The sequence below is a fragment of the Podarcis gaigeae genome (genome assembly GCF_964106915.1).
Source record: "Podarcis gaigeae genome assembly, chromosome: 17".
Lineage (NCBI taxonomy): Eukaryota > Metazoa > Chordata > Lepidosauria > Squamata > Lacertidae > Podarcis > Podarcis gaigeae.
The window spans coordinates 10,143,514-10,163,114 of NC_139694.1; the positions used below are offsets into that span (position 1 = coordinate 10,143,514).

At 48.5% G+C, this 19,601-nt stretch overlaps 2 protein-coding genes across 14 annotated transcripts in view; one reads left to right on the forward strand and one right to left on the reverse strand.

The window, feature by feature from the left end:
* LOC310834708 (rap1 GTPase-activating protein 1-like) overlaps positions 1–5,571 on the forward strand; it is a 46,974-nt gene extending 41,403 nt beyond the window's left edge. For 3 of the 12 annotated variants that reach the window (XM_083718836.1, XM_083718844.1, XM_083718834.1), the window contains 4 exons: positions 296–412; positions 1,235–1,364; positions 1,470–1,572; positions 3,239–5,571. In XM_083718836.1, coding sequence (XP_083574962.1) covers positions 296–412; positions 1,235–1,364; positions 1,470–1,572; positions 3,239–3,357 — 469 coding nt within the window. In that variant the 3' untranslated portion in view covers positions 3,358–5,571. The remainder of the gene's footprint in view (positions 1–295; positions 413–1,234; positions 1,365–1,469; positions 1,573–3,238) is intronic. The other 9 variants (XM_083718837.1, XM_083718842.1, XM_083718835.1 and 6 more) reach the window with 7 other exon arrangements.
* Positions 5,572–7,228: 1,657 nt separating this feature from the next.
* On the reverse strand, positions 7,229–19,401 carry GSTK1 (glutathione S-transferase kappa 1). Of its 2 annotated transcripts, XM_083719883.1 has the most exons (8): positions 19,118–19,401; positions 16,593–16,674; positions 14,887–15,015; positions 14,476–14,576; positions 12,631–12,666; positions 10,712–10,828; positions 8,320–8,413; positions 7,229–7,692 (listed from the first exon to the last, which is right to left on the reverse strand). In XM_083719883.1, exons 1-8 carry the CDS (start codon positions 19,292–19,294, stop codon positions 7,649–7,651), a joined length of 780 nt encoding a protein of 259 aa, XP_083576009.1. In that variant the 5' UTR covers positions 19,295–19,401; the 3' UTR covers positions 7,229–7,648. The 2 variants fall into 2 exon arrangements, 1 of the variants encoding a protein (XP_083576009.1); XR_014559398.1 differs by lacking the exons at positions 7,229–7,692; positions 8,320–8,413 and adding an exon at positions 9,625–10,200 and having other exon boundaries at positions 10,610–10,828; positions 19,118–19,384.
* Positions 19,402–19,601: the final 200 nt, after the last annotated feature.

The window sequence follows — 19,601 nt, forward strand, 5'->3', positions numbered from 1 at the left end:
ATATCTATATCTATATCTATATCTATCTATCTATCTATCTATCTATCTATATATATATATATATATATATATCAATGTGCTGTTTGCTACAGAGAAAGGCAGGAGGTCATGCAGGTCATTGGTTAGACTTTTGGGAAAGGGCCAGTTTCCATTCCCATAACCTTTGGAGGAATTCATTCTATCCCCATATGGGCTGAAGGAGAATTTAAGTATCTTAAAGAAATGAAGCCACTGGATTTCATGCAAGGACTCTTGACTCCATGCTGTAAGTGTTTTTGTTCCCTTTCCTCCAAAGCAAAGACATCGCTGAAAGGATACAGAAAGTATTGGAGAGCCCAGGGCCCTTCTTTGACCTCAAGTCGGACGGCTCCTCCAGTCCCAGCTCTCCAGAATTCCCCAACAGGAAGAACAAGTGAGTTGAGAACAAAAGAACACCGGGAAGCCTTGTGTAAAGTGGGGGGGGGGGGGGATTGAGCCAATGTAGCATAATAGTGGACTAGGACTTTGGAAACCAGGGTTCAAATCCCCAGTTGGTTATGACTTTGGGCCAACTGCTGTCTCTCAGCCCAAGCTTTCCTAACAGGATTGCTGTGGTGATAACAATGAGGAAAGCAATGTATGCCACCTTCAGCTCCTGGGAGAAAAGTTGAGATACACATTTAACGAACAATAAACAGTGTTTCATTTTTAAATGAGTGTAAAGGTAAAGGTAAAGGGACCCCTGACCATTAGGTCCAGTTGTGGCCGATTCTGGGGTTGCGACGGTCATCTCGCTTTATTGGCCAAGGGAGCCGGCATACAGCTTCCAGGTCATGTGGCCAGCATGACTAAGCCACTTCTGGCAAACCAGAGCAGCGCACAGAAATGCCGTTTACCTTCCCGCCAGAGCGGTACCTATTTATCTACTTGCACTTTGACGTGCTTTCGAACTGCTAGGCTGGCAGGAGCAGGGACCGAGCAACAGGAGCTCACCCCGTTGCGGGGATTCAAACTGCCGACCTTCTGATCGGCAAGCCCTAGGCTCTGTAGTTTAACCCACAGCGCCACCCGCGTCCTTTTTAAATGTGTGTATTGAGCTCTAATGAACTAGAGGACCTGAGCAAGTCTGGGCAGGCTTTTAAGACTTCTCTGCAAAGTGAGGCTTTTGTCACAGAGGCTTATGAACTGTAATGGCTGGGCTGGTGGCCCTTGAGATTTATGAGGGTGATGATCTGGGGCTTGTGTGTTCCTCCAGCAGAACGCTCTCTGGTCAGACATCAGGGTATTGCGTGATGCAGCCCTTGTCCCGTTCCTCGTCCAACGTGAGCAGCTGTTGCAGCGGAGTGAGAGAAAATGAGACGTCGGAGGAGGAGGAGAACGAGGCGGTCAGTGTGGGGTCTTGGAAATCCCCTTTCCACTCAAGTAGTCCTCTTGTCCCACCTGAGCAGCTGCAGCATCCTCTAAGTCCTTTCCCCATTTCTCTTGTGCAGGAGTTGATGTGTTCCCTTGAAGGTCCCCAAAAGCAGGAGTCCCTGACTCAGAGCGCGTGGTTAGACGATAGCGTCTGCACACCCAGCAGTACCAGCTCACCAGGTAAAAACGAAATGAGTTCTTGCAGGTTCTAGGACAAGACCTGTTTGGGTGAACTAATATGCCACCTTTGCATTATCATTGCTGCTGCAAAGCCATCCCACATTGCACTGACAGTGAGTAGACGGGAACTTTCCCATGTTGATGTCCCTCATGGAGGAGGGATGATAGCACGAGGACTCCTGTGCCTATTTGCACGAGAAGGACGTGGCTACAATTTTCCAAGTTGGACCAAAGATTCACTATCCTTTTGGAAAAACCCCAGTTCTGACCAAGAGGCAGCAATCATTTGAGAATGACAGCTGTCTTTCCTTGCAGCTGGAAAGCAGTACCACACTTTCAGCTGCTGAAGAACTACCGTATTTTTCGCCCTATAGGACGCACCGTCCCATAAGGCGCACCTAGTTTTTTGGGGGGAAATAAAGGGGGGAAATTATTTCCCCCCCAGGCGCGGGGCTGGGGTGGGGGAGGCCCAAGCTTCCCCTGACCCCAGCCCCCAAACAGGCAGCTCTCTGCAAGCCGTGGGAGCCCAGCGCTGGCTCCCGCTGCTTACTGAGAGGTCCGCGAAGCCTGGACGCGCCGAGCTCAGCGCGCGCAGGCTTCAGCATGCAGGCAACTCTCCGCAAGCAGCGGGAGCGCTCCCGCTGCTTGCGGAGAGGTCCGCGAAGCCTGGAGAGCAAGAGGGGTCGGTGTGCACCGACCCCTCTCGTTCTCCAGGCTTCAGTGAAAGCCTGCATTCGCCCCATAGGACGCACACACATTTCCCCTTCATTTTTGGAGGGGGAAAAGTGCATCCTATAGGGCGAAAAATATGGTACCTGGTTTCTTTACAATATGCTAAGGCAAATCAAATACATCCTTTTTTCTTTCTCTTGATTCTACTTCCTCCTGACACATCCTAGAGAGGTGGGCTCTGGCTAAAGGCATGAATAAAATGCAGCATCGACCAATGACCCAATGTGGTACATTCCTTTCTTACAGGGACCAGCCACATGCTTCTGGCAGCTTGAAGGCAATATGCCTCTCCTACTGGTGTTCCCCAACAACTGGTGTTTAGGGATACAATGGCTTTGCATCTGGAAGTTTCATTTAGCCCTCGTGACCAAGAACCATTAATGGACATGTTCTCCATTTTGAAACCACCTAGGGGCTGATGATGATACCTTTAAAATGTGCTACCACATTTGAACATATTTAAGTGTTGTTTGGTGGTTTATTCATTTTTTAAAGCAGCATGGAGAGACCCCAATTTGGATCAGGACTCATAAAGGCACATTCTTTTCCCCTGAACATTATTCAGGGTGTGTTACATTATAATCATGCAATGAAAAACCAGGAAAACAGGTATAATGGTCTAGGCAATTACAAGTAAAACAATTCTTAACAAAAGCAGCGGGTAATAGGTTGAATATTATGCTTGAAATTTATGTTCTAAGGCTAGGAGGGCTGAAAATGTAGAAGTGTCTACTGAATATCTCTACAATGGTAAAACAGGGGCAGCAATTTACCAGGGACAGGTATCAGAAAATGGCTGATGTCCCAAGTAAATTAGCAGTACTGTAGCATTCTTTATATAGCTGGTAGGAGCCTGAGTGGGGAAAAGATGGATCTAGTGCACCAGAAATAGCTCGATTTAACCTTTCTAAATAAAATGCTTAATTCCTTTCAGTAACTCAGCTGCTCCCGCCAAGCAGTGCTGCAGGCTCCATGGAGAAGGGGAAAGGCAGCAAAGTGGATGCTCATCGTTACAGTCCAGTATGTTCTTCTTTTCTTTTCTTTTCCCCATGACATTAAGGAGGCAGGGAGGTGATTTCATGGGTTCTTCGTATACTGGAAAGCAAGGGGGTAAAGGGAAGAATGCTAAAGAAACTGCCACTTCCTTGTTCCACAGGCCTCCATTTTGTGCTGTGTGTGATGTCATCGCTGGAGGGGTGTCTCAGTGCATGCTGGGTAATTCTCAGGTAATCCGCACCCTAGGGAGCCTCGGTGCCCTAGGGTAAGGGGACAAGGGCATGTGGGCAAAAGGTGATGGAAAGGAAGAGGGCTCTCTTTGTCACCCTCCACATTCCCTGATGGGAAAACAGGAGGCTGACTTTGTGGCTCACCCCAGACACACAGGCGGCTCCTGTGTCTTCTCTTCCCAAACCCCTCACACCAATCTGAACTTCTTTCCCAAGACAACTGCTCTGTGCCCCCATCACAAACACACCTCCGCTGCATCTAGCAGGGTCTGCAAGTTTCTTGGCGAATTCCCCAAGATTCTTGTTTCCCACAATGCCCTTTCCCCCCAGCCCCATCCATCTCTCTGTGTTACTGCAGCTTTTTAATTTTTTTTGCGCTCAATCATCTCTGCTCACTGGCTAGCTTTGTGCTTCTGTTTCCTGCCTCTGTCATCAACGGGGTGGTGCATCCTTCATCAGTTTGTCTTCAAGAAAGGGGGAGGGACTCCCAAGGACTGTGGAAGCTTTTCAAGGTAATCAGACGCCTTTTCCACGGGGCGAGTTACTTGCCCCCTGAACAGTACCGGATCGGACACAATGATTATATTCTGCCCAGGTTTGTTTCTGTGCAAACAGAACTCATTGGATGTGCTGTTCCAGCTTCGTATGGCAGGGGTGCTTATGAAAATTAACATGCAGCCCATAAGTGGTAGCTAGAGCAGGTTACTTGTGCCCCACAGCTTTGGTGGCCACAGGAGGTGCCATAAGAAGCAAAAAACTCAAGAACTGCACTGGTCTGATTCATATACCAATTTGTAGCTTTGTTCAGATCCAGTAAAGGTAACCCAACTAACATGGCTGAATTTGTCACACACGCTTGTCAGAACATGCTTGCAAATTGTCCCAGTGGGACTTGGAAATACGTTGCGTTGAAATGCTTTCCACCTAATCAGCCTGGCGGATCTGAATATTGCCCTCTCAGCTGCATCCATATTATATTATGAGATTGCTTTTCATGGCTTAAGGGAAATAAAAAATTTCTGTAAAAGCTTCCCATGAGATTTTGCTCATCCCTGGTTGTGTGTCTCCATATATGAACCTGGATTCTTTATGGAGATTGCTGGTAAAAGCTGGTTCTCCAGCTACTGTGCTGCCTGGTATAGTATCGCTCCACCTCTGGTCTAGGGAATATACTTGCCCTTTGTTAGCTTTCACAGATGGAGCTGCTTCGATTTGTTAAGCTTTACCAAAGTGTAGGAAGAACAAAGTTGCTTTGGGGTCCCATGATCCCATTTGTCCCATGAATCTACTCAGCTGTTATCAACTTTCCTGTCCGTGCTTGCAGGATTTGATGCCAAAGTGAGACCTCAACAGCAGCTCACCCAGATGTCCGGAGGAGTTAGATGCTGGATTCCCCAAGAACGCCTGACCTGACCTCTCTGCTTCATTCAGTGACAGCTGCACCACAGGCAGTAAGGAAACCAACCACAAAAGTCCAAATTGTGGCATTCGCTCACCCACATGTGTCATTCTAGTTCAGCAACCTCAGGAGATCAAAAAGTCAAGAGGGGGGGGGAACAGGGGTCTCCTGCCATAGTTTCAGAAACAAACAAGAGGAGAGAGATCTTTCTGCCTGTCCTCATAACTGCTAAAATTTAAAAACCCAAGATGTGCCCCCCCCCCAGGGCCTTCTTAGGAAGGCTGTGTTTGTATCCACTCTTCTGAGCACAGGCTTTATAAAACTAAGGAATGAAAGCCCTTATCGCTCTAAGGATGGCACCTGGTATGTAAGAGCTCCTCAACTGCTTTACGCAGCGTAGGTATCCTGTGCCAAAGTGCACAGGTGTCTGATGGTGGGAGGGGTTTGTGTTCATCTCATCCTTCATGGGATTCAACAGGTCTTTGTTTGGTATCTCACTGTACAACAGTCCCTCCAACCACTCCATTCTCCCTTAAGTCTCTGTGCCATCAAGAACCTATAAATGTGAATTTGTGACCCTTGCTCCATGCTTGTTGTGTCTGTGGTGTCTGGGCTTGCAATAAAAGACTACTGTGACCAATATGCTCTGATCTTCATTGTGGTTTCTTAAGTGTTCCTGCCAAGAACTATTTGGGCTTAAAATAAGGGGTCTGGCCTGCCCCACATTATCTTCCCGTGCCTTATTTTAGCAAAGATGAACAGGTAAAAACACTGTGTGACCTTAAGACAGTTCCACCCCACTGAAAGTGTGAAGCATGAGATCAGTTTAAATTCTTTGGTCTTGGGACGAAGTGCTACACACACTTTTGTCTGTTCTTTGATGCACGGTAAACCTTGCCAACAAAGGTTCGTATAGTTAAAGCTATGGTTTTCCCAGTAGTGATGTATGGAAGTGAGAGCTGGACCATAAAGAAGGCTGATCGCCGAAGAATTGATGCTTTTGAATTATGGTGCTGGAGGAGACTCTTGAGAGTCCCATGGACTGCAAGAAGATCAAACCTCTCCATTCTGAAGGAAATCAGCCCTGAGTGCTCACTGGAAGGACAGATCCTGAAGCTGAGACTCCAATACTTTGGCCACCTCATGAGAAGAGAAGACTCCCTGGAGAAGACCCTGATGTTGGGAAAGATGGAGGGCACAAGGAGAAGGGGACGGCAGAGGACGAGATGGTTGGATAGTGTTTTCGAGGTTACCAGCATGAGTTTGAGCAAACTGCGGGAGGCAGTGGAGGACAGAGGTGCCTGGCGTTCTCTGGTCCATGGGGTCACGAAGAGTCGGACACGACTAAACGACTAAACAACAACAAACACTGATCTCAGCATCCAGATACAGGTTTCGGATACAGGAATTGTTCTTGTTAGTAAGCAAAGGTTGCAAATTGGGAGGAAACACACATCCACCAAAAACCTGTGTAACCTGAAATCAGGGTGATTTCTTGTTCTTGTTTGTTTGTGAAGCACAACACCACAGCAATTCAGCTGTGGCACTCAAGCAGAGGCTGTTCACCAAGCACAAAAGAAATCAGATCCTGCAACTCACTGCTCTGCTTCTAATACGGCTCACTGTAGATGCTTTTCCCAAGAGAAGAGCGCTTAAGTGCTGGAAATGCAGCAGCACTTCTTTCCCTTCTCCACCCACAGTCTCTCACGTATCCTAATCTATGTATATTTATCTTGTCTTGGTTAATTAAAGTACAGAGGTACCTCAGGTTACACATGCTTCAGGTTACACACTCCACTAACCCAGAAATAGTGCTTCAGGTTGAGAACAGAAATCGTGCTCCGGCGGTGCAGCAGCAGCAGGAGGCCCCATTAGCTAAAGTGGTGCTTCAGGTTAAGAACAGTTTCAGGTTAAGAACAGACTTCCAGAACGAATTAAGTACTTAACCCGAGGTACCACTGTACCAAACAGTTGTTTCATGTTGTGTCTGAATGAAATTAAGATTCACTGATGGTGCGCGCACGTAGCGTATGAAGAAGGTTCTCAATTCCTGGCATTTCTTGTTGGTAGCGGAGGTCGTGACAGACCCTCTGATACCCCAAGAGTTGTTGGCAGTCAGAGTAGACACTACCGGACTACAGAGACCTAGTGCATGTCAGTTTCCAATGTTTGTAACACATCTGAATTTCAGAAAAGAATCAAATGTTGCTATCATGCAACGCTTCTGGGAATGGCGCAGGGGAGCTATGCTGTTGTCCACAGCACTTTAAAAGCCCTCTAATGACCAAGTTGGACAAGATACACCTCCAGGCCCCTTTTATTATGCCATTACATATCCCCAACAAAGAGCAGTCTCTCATGAAGAGCAATACGCACCTCATTGACTCACACCATCTGTATCAATTTCTGCAACCAACTAACTATATTGCCGGCAGCAGCAACCAAAACAAGCAACTAAAAGTGAAGCTTCTCTGTTAATGCATATCTACATCTCCAGTATGCCAGCAACTCACACGGGTCAAATGTGTGTTAGACATAAACCGCTGTGATTGAGGTGCATTGCATGTTGAGATCATCGCTGTGTTGCCTTCTCTAGTATCACAAATCATGTTTATGGGGTTGCCTTCTGCCCATCAGCCCTCCTGTGTTCACCTTGTAGAAGCAGACACTCCCAAACCTTTGTGGCTTAGAAATTGCATTGTTCCTCCGTAACTCTCAGCTAAAGCTTAGAAGATGTGGGAACTGGTCCCAGCCATTTCTCTCCTGTGAAACAAGTCGGAATCAGAGAGCAAATTAGATTCAGAATGCAGAAGGGGGTCTTAAAGAAGCAACAAGTTAAATCAACACACCAATTCAATAGCAGCAGCAGAAAAATAACATTAATTCCCTACTTCATCTGACAGGTTACTAGATTAAGGCAGCGTTTGACTACAACTGCCTCAGACGTCTGGGCATTTTACAGGAAGTCAGACAAGGGGAAGGGATCAAACTCTCCAAAGAGCCAGCAGAGTGATGCCTAAGCTATGCAAATTCAACCTGAAGGCAGATGCTTGCAAAACTGAATACTCCTCCATCAATAATTCCCAGCACAGTGAAAACTAGGCTAGGCAATAACTCTTTTGTCAGCCACAAAAGGATTAAATGAAGGAGCATTCAGTCATGCTAAAGGTACCACATTCGTGTCGGGGGGCTCCTGAATAACCTGAGAATCTCTAGACAGAGTGAACAGCATGGACTGGAATATTCAGTATACAGCCTGAGGTATTTAAAGTTGTTGAGGTTTTTTAAGTACCTACCTGCAAGTGGCCAGGACTTTCCTTTTGGCATGTTAGTCCAAACTGGAACCTGAAAGACCATTAAATGATAGGCAACAGGATTAAAAACACTCACCCAAGAGATGTCCCAGCAGCTCCAAACGATCCGAACCGAAGAGAAGGTGAGGCTCTTCATTAACGTGAGCGACAAAACATGGCAGCCCAAATGCCTGAAGGAAGACATACGACACAAGAGTCACAAAGGGGGCACTGCTTCATCTACACACGTTGATGCAATGTACATGAACCTGCGAAACTCAAACAGGTTCAACTTGCCTTCTGTGTTCGGTGGCTGCAGATTTATCTTACACTTGGGTTCTTAAGAAAGATAGAATATATATCAGAGCTCGAACATTGGGAAGAGAATGTGGTCACTTCCGTTCTGTTAGGTTGACTGAAAGTACCATATTTTTCGCTCTATAGGATGCACCGGACCATAGGACTCACCGAACCATAGGAGGGGGAGAACAGGGGAATTTTTTTTTCTTGTTCTCCCCCTCTAAAACTAGGTGCGTTCAAGGTGCATTCACCCGAGCTTGTGGGGCTGGTGGTGGGGGGAAGTGCTGCTTTCCCCCACCGCCAGCCTCAAAGATCCCTGAAGCCTTTGGAGCGCAGCGCCCCACTGCCCTGCAGAGGCTTTGCGCACAGCCATCCCCAAGCTAGAAGAGAAAGACAGAGTGCTCCGCAGCGCTCCGTCTCCCTGTTCTGCCTTTGGGCTTAGCGGCACAGCCTGCATTCGCTCTATAAGACACACACACATTTCCCCTTAATTTTTGGAGGGGAAAAGGTGCGTCCTATAGAGTGAAAAATACGGTAGCTTAAAAGCCTGATGGCTCACCAGGACATAAGAGAGTCTGTGTACTGGTCCAGTAAACGCTTCCGCTGCGCAACCAGCAACAGTTCTCTTTGCAGAGCATTAATTAAGTCCAGTGCAGAGATTCTTGTTGCAGTACAAGCTTCAGAGTCTCAGCAGCAAAGAAATAATGACACAGGGAAGCCTGTCTTTCCAAAGACAGGTTTATTGCAGAAAGATAACAGAAACACTTCCGGAGCTTTCAGACATTTTTGCTTCACGTCCCACAGGCAGAGAAAACAAACACTCTATATATAGTGAGCAACTTAACAACTTAACGAGCTTGACTACTTAAAGTCACATGACATTGCTAACTTGCCAGCGTCTTAGGTTTCACACCCTAACAGGACACACAGATTCAGGAATTTTATACTGAATCGGTATATTGGTACATCTCACTGAGTACTTGCTGAGTACTGTCTTCACTGGCTGCCAGCAGCTCTCCAAGATTTCAGACCAGCCCTGCCTGGCTTCAGGGAATCCAATCCCTTCCATGGTGGGCAGCCAAGAATTAGATACGCAAGATACCCAAATATTTTACTCACTATTCACAGCTCTGAAAAATGCCTCTCCATTGCAGTAATGGCATTGCTCCAAGTAAAGCCCCACTGCCTGCGTCTCTCCTATTACATGTCATCCCTATGTTGGCAGATCTGTGCTTTCTGCCTCTGAGCTTTCTCCTACTTTCCATGCTCACCAGGTTCTGGCAGAAAGGGGGGGGGGGTCTGGAATGCTTTCTAAAGACACTGAGTCTGTCAGCTGTCTCTTCCCTGGTGCTGCTGCCCTCCCAATATTTCCCAGCTTCTCTCCTCTGCAGCCTCTGAACTAACTATGACCTTCTGCAAACCAGTGTTGTAAATCTATACTGTCTCTTCTCTCGGAAGGACTCCAATGAGGATTGAACCTGCGACCTTCTGCATCCAAAGCAGATGGCCTGTTTCCCTATTGTTTGGACATCCAGGCACTTGATTCCTCCGGGTAACCCTTCGGGAAAAAGGGGCAGGGGGTGGAAGATGCACAGCTCCTGATAAAGTATTTGCAAGGATGAGGAACCAGCAGAACTCAAGACACTTGTTGGACTTGAACTCCCATCATTGCTAGTCACTGACTGTCAGGGAACTGCCATCGGAGCTCAGGGTGGTGGAAAGGCTCTCGGACGCTGGGGAGGGAACCAGCAGGGAAAGAGGGAGAGCTTCCTCTGAGGAAGAAGGGGAGGAGGAGGAGGAGGAGGGAAGGCGCAGGGACGCTTCCAGCGAGACCAGTGGAGAGAGCTCAGGACCTCCCCTGGGGACGCCCACTCTGCGCAGAAAGCTGTCGCGCAGGGAATCCAGGCGGAGACTTTCTGTCAAGGAGCTCTTATGTTGGAAGAAGTTCAGGAAACACCCACTGACGGATTCTGCCAGTGATTAAGGCAGCCACGAAGTAAGGGCCGTACGGTCAGGGAAAGTTTTAGCCAACTACTCAGCTTGGAGCGGTTTGGCGCTTACGCACAAGCAACCCCATATCCCTTTACACTGACCCTACTGGCTGGCGCTGATGGGAGCTGGGGAGTCCAGCAGCATCTGCAGGATCACAGCTTCCCCCGCCCTGGCCTGACGCGATGCCAGTGTCTCACCCCATATTTTAGTGCTTCATCTGTTGTAGCTTTCAGGCGATTCTTCACCTCTGGTGAGGAACTCATTTCCAGAAGTTTCCGAGCTTGGTCCGAGGACAACCCTGCTCTCTCTGCAGCCTGAAAAGAGACAGATGGAGAAAAGCAGGTGCCGCAGTCGCTATAGCCAAGGTTAATTGGATAACGCTTGAAAAGGTCTCCAGTACTGACACAGGAATTTAACCGGCATGGAGTATTTTAAAAGGAGAGCACAGCAAAAACAAAAAACGAATTTGCTTTGCTGAGAAGCAGGTGCAGCCAGCAGGCAGGGGAAGTGCTGGTTTTGCAACCTTGCCAGGTTAGATGCACACACATGAAATGACTTGCTCCCAGATTGTCAATATTAAAAAGGTAAAGGTACCCCTGCCCATATGGGCCAGTCGTGTCTGACTCGAGGGTTGTGCGCCCATCTCACTTAAGAGGCCGGGGGCCAGCGCTGTCCGGAGACACTTCCGGGTCACGTGGCCAGCATGACGAAGCTGCGCTGGCGAGCCGGCACCAGCGCAGCACACGGAAACACCGTTTACCTTCCCGCTAGAAAGTGGTACCTATTTATCTACTTGCACCCGGAGGTGCTTTCGAACTGCTAGGTGGGCAGGAGCTGGGACCGAAAGACGGGAGCTCACCCCGCCGCGGGGATTCGAACCGCCAACCATGCGATCGGCAAGCCCTAGGCACTGAGGTTTTACCCACAGCGCCACCCGTGTCCCTCATTGTCAATATTAAGCTAGGCTAAATTCTGACCATATGGCCCACACAGCTGAGCATTGCTTCCCTGGACAGGAAATGGCTCTGCAGAGTGCTGGGCAGAGATCTTTGCCAGGCCTGCTTGGCTGAAGCTGCCAGAGACTCACCACGGGGCTTTCAGTACACAAAGCACACAGCCTACCACTTAACCCAGATCCTTCCTATACAAACTAAATAGCACAAAACACTGCAAAGGAAGTAAGATGCAGGTCATGTAGCAGGATGTTCTGAATATGTGGGCACAGAGAATTTTCACCAGGGAGTGCAGAAAGCAGTCTAAAGCTACACTGAATTGCTTTCATTTAAGTCAGTTTCCCCCCCCCTTAAAAAAGGGGGACAACACCAAGAAAGCCACGCTAGAAGGAAAATAGGTAAAGGTAAAGGGACCCCTGACCATTAGGTCCAGTCATGGCCAACTCTGGGGTTGCAGTGCTCATCTCGCTTTACTGGCCGAGGGAGCCAGCGTACAGCTTCCGGGTCATGTGGCCAGCATGACTAAGCCACTTCTGGCGAACCAGAGAAGCGCACGGAAACGCCGTTTACCTTCCTGCTGGAGCGGTACCTATTTATCTACTTGCACTTTGAAGTGCTTTCGAACTGCTAGGTTGGCAGGAGCTGGGACAGAGCAATGGGAGCTCACCCCCTCGCGGGGATTTGAACCGCCGACCTTCAGATCAGCAAGCCTAGGCTCTGTGGTTTAACCCACAGTGCCACCCGCGTCCCAGGAGGAAAATAAAACCATGCAAATCCTCTTCTGCATAATTTCTGTCTGACTAGCTAGAACTACAAAGCTAATCCTTCTGCACTGCAAGGTTACCTGAAAAGCTCTTCCTGCATGTCCACAAACAGGAAGTCAAGAGTATAAACTTCTGTCGCAATAGAAGAACGATCACTCAGCAGATCTCCACAGGCAAGTCTACAGCACCTAGACCAATTCATCAACCTCAGGTCCCCAAATGCTGTTGGACCGCAACTTCCATCATCCCCAACTACTGACCAAATGGACTATGGATGATAGGAGGCTGAGGTCTAACAGCAGCAGGAGATGCAAGGATGAAAAGCGCTCATCTAGACCAGGGTGTGTCACAAACGGGAGTACAGGCAGCGCTGCAGAACCGCAAGAGAAAGAAACTTACTGCCAAGATGCTCTCTGGCTGGCTTATGTCTTCATCCTGAAGAGACAAGGAGCAAGGCAACCGATTACAAATCTTTCATTGACAAGAGACTGATTGTGCAAGGGAGAGTGAAGATATCAAAAATAATTAACTTCCTTCTGCTACAAGGAACAAAGCTCCAAGACAGACAGACAGACAGACAGACACACACACACACACACACACACACACGGACAAGGGTGCCATGTCACTCACTTCAATCAGGAGTGTAGAACCTGTGGCATTTTCCGAACTACCAACTTCCTTCACCCCTTGGCCAACGGGAGGACTGTTATGCCTCCCTGATCCTAACGGAGATGGGTACCAGGAACAGAAGTTCACTTCACCAAAGCTATAGCTACAATGATCACACCGAAGTGAAGGGTGACAGGAATGGCGCATGGCTTGGAATTTTGAGGAGCAGTAGCCGTGTCAGCTGCAAGCAGGTAAAACTCTTCCTGCTTTGCTGAAGGGAGAAGAGACATGCTGGACCATCCCAGGAGGACTCTGGAGGCTGGGTTTTTATTTGTTTGTTTGCTAATTAGCGGTCAGAGAATTGCTCTGTTTATTATCTGAGCATTGCTAATAATGTTTGCTATTATTTATATGGCTGGTATGTTCTTTTTGTTTTTCCATAAATCTTTTTGTAATGAATGTATGGGGGTTGCTCGTGCGTAAGTTGCCACCATGCCTGGCTAGTTAGCCTGGTTAAACCTTTCCTAACTGGACAGCCCTTCACTTCGTGGCTGTTCAGTCACTAGCAGAATCCGTCAGTGGGCGTTTCTTAAACTTCTTCCAGCACAAAAGCTCTTTGACGCCAAGTCTACGCCTACTTTCCCTGCGCGGAAGTCTTCTGCACAGGGTGGGTGTGGGCAGAGGAGGACCAGTGCTCTCCTCACTGGTCTCCAGCGAAGAGTCCTGGAGCCCCCTCTCCTATTCCCCCATCCGCCCCCCTTTATCCCTGGTGTTACGCTGATTTCCTTCCCCAACTGATGAGTTCCCTCTCTCCCTGCTTGCCCCTTCTCCGGCATCGCTTGGGAGCTCTGCCTCCACTCCTGGCTCTGATGTCAGTTCCCTGACACTTTTGTTATATGAAATATTAGTGTATAATATGACCCCCCCCCACTTCCCCCCTATAGTATTATGTATTGTATATTTTTATTTGCTGCAAGTCACTTGGAGACCTTCAGGTGACAAGCAACAAGTAAGTTTAATGAATAATAATAATAATAAATAAATAAAATGATTTCTATGGAGAGACCCTGCAAGTTATATTTGCCCCTTGTTTTTTCATTCCACCCAGACCTATAGAACTTTGTTGGTCCCATCAAAGAGGAGCAGAGTCTATCAATCCTGGGCTGTGGCTCCTAAGTGCTATAATACAGCCTTGGGAGACAGTAAAGAGATTTAAGGAGCCCATGGAGAGCCACCATAGAGTGATGCATCTGATTTGGGGGGGTTGAAAACTGTGCAAAACCTGGCCCAGGGCATTTCAACTATCTTGCCTAAGCATCCTGGATAAAAAGTAATTACTTTATATATTTAACTTTTACTGCGTTTTCAAACACACTGATACAGTGAGAAGCAGCGGGACGTTCCTTACAGAGGAGAGGGTAGAGAAACAACCGAAACACACAAGAATATAGAAATATAGGAATATACAAGTATACGGAGGGATTCTGGGCCCTGTTATTTTAATCAAAGCCATATATTTTGATAAACGGGGGCGGGGATGCCCTGCTTTATTTGTGCAATTAATAAACGGAAGAAATAATCGCGACAGGCCCAGAAGCACCTGGAGAGACGCATGAGTACAACCATACTCACACGGGACCAAATGCGCATCCAAAGTTCTCTAGACACAGGCTCCAAAAACTGCGGCTCTGCCATATCCACGGCTGTGACAAAGCACATGGCTTTCAGACTGCCTGCATTTGGGCACAAAAAGCACCAGAGTCAGCATAAATGTCAAGAGGGGAGGAATCCATTGCTACAAAATACCAAAAAAAGAAAAATAAATAAAGTGCCCTGTCAAAGAAGAAGAGGCCAACCCCCACATTAAAAAACCCTTATTAGGAAGGCTTGGCTTGCATAAAAACTGTGCACTTGCTGAGAGAGTCCTATTTTTGTGGGGCAGTTTCATTTGGACTTGGAGCTGCCACGGAGTCATTGTGCAACACTTCTCAGTTCTTCTCCATTATCTCCATGTATCCCCACCAAACATCTCCCTCTGCTTACCCTTCTCAAGAACAGACCCTAGGAAATCCTTTACGAGATGCAGTGGCACCTGGTAGAATTTTGCCATTCGCAGGAGGTCCTTCGACATGTACTCTCCTTTCTTGGGCACCAATGCTGGGGGTCTGTTACCTGTTGCGGAGGATAAGGAGATTTCAGAGACAGAGGCTACTATGTCTTACGACCTCTCATCCTTACATCGTCGTCATCATCATCATCATGGGACACGGGTGGGGCTGTGGTCTAAACCACTGAGCCTCTTGGGCTTGCCCATCAGAAGGTCGGCGGTTCGAATCCCCATGAAGGAATGAGTTCCCGTTGCTCTGCCCCAGCTCCTGCCAACCTAGCAGTTCAAAAGCACACCAGTGCAAGGAGATAAATAGGTCCCACTGCAGCGGGAAAGTAAATGGCATTTCCGCGCACTCTGGTTTCCGTCACAGTGTCCGTTGCGCCAGAAGCGGTTTAGTCATGCTGGCCACGTGACCTGGAAAGCTGTCTGTGGACAAACGCCAGCTCCCTCAGCCTGAAAGCGAGATGGGCACCGCACCCCATAGTCACTTAATTGGGTATATAAGGGGTGTGACCATTTTTCAGGTGTCCTCGGTCCACACTGCATAAGACTGTCTACACCAAAAACCAGTACCATAAACGTAGCCCAGTACCTAACTGGCAACCAGTACCTTCTTTCAACAGTGGATACATTGCTCCTGAGAGCAGCCAAACAATGGCATTCTGCATCACCTTCCAGACAGACCTCAAGGGTAGTCCCACATACAGTGGATTGCAGTAATCTAGCCTGGAGGTTACCAGTGCATGGACAACAGCAACCAGGCTCTCCCAGTCCAGAAACAGCCATAGCTGTATCAACAGCCCGAGGTGTTGTTGTTTCGTCTTCCTTAAATGAACTTCATCAAAATTAGCCTTCACAGCCATTCAATGCAGGATCTGCAATGCATGGCGCAGCTACAGATTCCCTGATAATACCGAAAGCAAGCAATGAAAACAAAACACTTGCTTGGGGAAGAAACCTAATTTTACAGGCCTTGATGACTTGGGAAATGGTAGTTTTATTTTCCCAGGGCAAGACTGCATCTAAGGGTGTATGCAAGAAAGAGACCAATATGGAATGTAGTTCTCGTCTACATATTTTATATACCGTATTTTTCGCTCCATAAGACACACTTTTTCCCTCCTAAAAAGTAAGGGGAAATGTGTGTGCGTCTTATGAAGTGAATGCAGGGGGAGGCAGGCAGGAAAAGCCCCCAAGAGCCGCACACAAGCTCCTCGGCTCTTGCAGGCTTTTCTCCAGGAGGGAGAAGGGACTGACAGGGCCAGTCAGTCCCTTCTCCCTCCTCGTAGAAAAGCCCGCAGGAGCCGCGCACTCCTTAAAGGGTGCGCGGCTCCCGTGGACTTTTGCAGGAGGTGAGGGTATTGCCATAGCCGCACACAGCCCTTCCGGCCTAAAGAGGAAGCCAAGACAGCGAGCGGGATGGATCCTGCTCGCTGTCTTGGCTTCTTTGCTCTTTGGGGCTGCAGGGGGGGAACCCGGGCTTCCCCGGCAGCCCCAGATGCTCTGGGAAAAGCGGACAGGATGTTTTTTCTTGATTTCCCCCTCTAAAAACTAGGTGCGCCTTATGGTCCGGTGCGCCTTATGGAGCGAAAAATACAGTACATTTCAGTTGAACTCAGTTCTGTTAATCAGCATTTACCAGTCGAGTGCATTATGCCTCCAAGGAAAACAGGTCGGAAGCGCAGCTCCATGTTCCAGATGGGACGGTAGCGGCAGAGAACCTACATCAGTGAGGAAAGTTGAGCGATGATCATCAGCAGCTCAAAACTCACATGTGAGGAGAGACAGAGAGAGACGGACAGAGGCAGAGAAATAAAGCTATTGAGAGGGAGCAGGCAGGTTACAGAAGGCAACTTTTGCAAGGCAGATTCAAAACAGCATCTGCGTTAGTCTGCAACAGGGTAAAAGAGACAGGTTGCAGGTGGTACTTCAGAAACAGACTCACCATGGTACGAACTTTTGCAGGGAATAAACAACTTCATCAGATGCAAGATTAAGAATGTATCATGAATAGACATTGGGGGAAGCCCAAAGATAAAATCAAGTTAATGCCAGAAAACAAGAGGAATGCAAAGACACAGGTTAGCGAGAGTTCTAAACATGAATCTGCAATCTGAACAGTAAGGTAAAGGTAAAGGGACCCCTGACCATTAGATCTAGTCGTGACCGACTCTGGGGTTGCGGCGCTCATCTTGCTTTATTGGCCGAGGGAGCCGGCGTACAGCTTCCGGGTCATGTGGCCAGCATGACTAAGCCGCTTCTGGCGAACCAGAGCAGCGCATGGAAACGCTGTTTACCTTCCCACCAGAGCGGTACCTATTTATCTACTTGTACTTTGATGTGCTTTCGAACTGCTAGGTTGGCAGAGCAGGGACCAAGCAACAGGAGCTCACCCCTTCGCGGGGATTCGAACCGCCGACCTTCTGATCAGCAAGTCCTAGGCTCTGTGGTTTAACCCACAGCGCTACCCGCATCCCTAATCTGAACAGTAGCCTTGACTATTTGTGCAAACTACAGAGGAATCTCAATTGGACTGGGGCAAGAGCTGAAAAGGATGAGAAGGCGGCCATCTAGCCTTGTCAAATAAATGGCAGGATCAACCAACTCCTCTATTCCTCTGGTGATTAATCATCTAGACCATGTTGGGAGGGACAAACACCTGTCCAAACTTCCTGCATCATTGGCACATGCCACTCTACAAGTTTCTAAAGCCTAATGTTAGCTATGAACGTCATTTCTAAACTTTAAAATTTCTATGCTTAAGGCAAAGGCTGAATGCTCTATGGGCAGATTGGTTGGAAGCGACCTCTGAACAGCTTGGCAAACTATTTGGTTCAATTCCTAATAAACACCCACAATTGGCACATGGAAGAGATAAGTAAACAGTTGGAAAGTTGCAACACTTTCAGCAGCAGCAGTAAACAAGGCAAAGTTCAGACAAAGGTATTTATACTGTACAAAGGTACCAGGTATTTGGGAAGCTGAGATCCCTCTGGGTATTTGAAAAAGCTGCCAGAGCTGCTTCCACTTCAGAGTCATTTCCTTTATTTTATTTATAAAATGCACTTAGAATTACCATCCTTTGCTCACTCAATTTTATGCAGCAGTCAGATGGCAGCTTTATCATGATAACTGTTGGGCAAGACTGGGGGAGAGCAAACTTTTCCAGCAGGGGGCCGGTCCACTGTCCCTCAGACTTTGTGGGGGGCCAGACTATATTGGGGGGGGGGGGGAATGAACGAATTCTTATGCCCTACAAATAACCCAGAGATGCATTTTAACTAAAAGCACACAGACTACTCATGTAAAAACACGCTGATTCCCGGACCGTCCACGGGCCAGATTTTTAAGGCGATTGGGCCAGATCCAGCCCCTGGGCCTTAGTTTGCCTACTCATGGGTAAGACTCTCCCCTTAAAAAAGCTCATCAACTCTGGGCAATGACAATGGGTAGATCACTGCCAGTTTTATTATATTGGCAGTAGATCGCAGTCTCTAAAGAGTTGGACATGCCTTCTAGTCCAACCCCCTGCAATGCAGAAATATGCAGCTGCCCCATACAGGATCGAACCTGTAACCTTGGCATTATCAGCACCAGGCTGTAACCAGCTGAGCTACCTTTGCACCTGGTTCTTGTGCAAGGTTGGCAGTACTTGGAAGGGTGCTCCCGGGTGAAATCCCTGCGTGGAACTGCAGCCTCGGATTGCCAGTGTGTGCAGTTTTAGATTTAACGGGTTGTTCTTCCAGAATACCGTATTGTAATCCAAACACCTGTTGGCCTCACTCTGCGCTTCGCAGCCCTCCCTGCTTCCCACGCGCAGCAGCCGACGCGGGGACTAAATGCGTTAACGGCCCGGGGCGCGTCACGAGCGCTCAGGGGCGACCGGGCGATCACTTATTGAACTACCGCGATCGGCCGGAAGCACACCGGCGATCTACCTGTCGATCGCAGGTCGACCAGGATAACTTCCGACTTTGCAATTCTACTTTTCGTGACCCTCCTAAGTACGGAAGGAAACCCGACGGGAGCCACGGAGAGTGGACATCTGAGCAAAACAAAGTTGCGCAGGAGTTCTTGGAGAGGGGTGCAAGGGCGGCTGTGCCAGCAGGGTGCTGCAATCTGGGGGGAGAGGGGGGGACTGCCCCCTTCTTCCACCGCTGTTACCTCGAATCCCAGCCAGGAATATGGAGACAGCACGTCGTAGAAACACTCCACCAGTTTCTTGCTGCTGCTGCTGCTGCTGCTGCGCAAACCTTGGCGCGCCGCCGCCATAGCCCTCCCTGGGCTGCCGGCTGAGCCGGAGAGGAGAGGACGGGGCGCTCGCGCGAGGAAGGCCAGCATGAGATCGGGAAACGGAGGCTGCACCTGGACAGAAAAGCACCTCCTCGCTCGGGACGGTCAAAGGCCTCCGGGGCTCCGCCTGCTTTGGGCTCAAGGGCCGAATCACATGAGGAGGAGGAGGGAGAGAGGCTGCTCGCTGCCGGCCCCCAGCGGCAACCACGCGCTCAAGTCCCATTTCCATTTTTTTCCTTTAAAAATATGGCGTTTTATACATTGGTCCCACCGTTAAGGAGAATCATATATGATGGACTAGCTAATAATTCCTTCCTTCGTTCGTTTTATTCGCATGCCACTATTTGCACAAAAA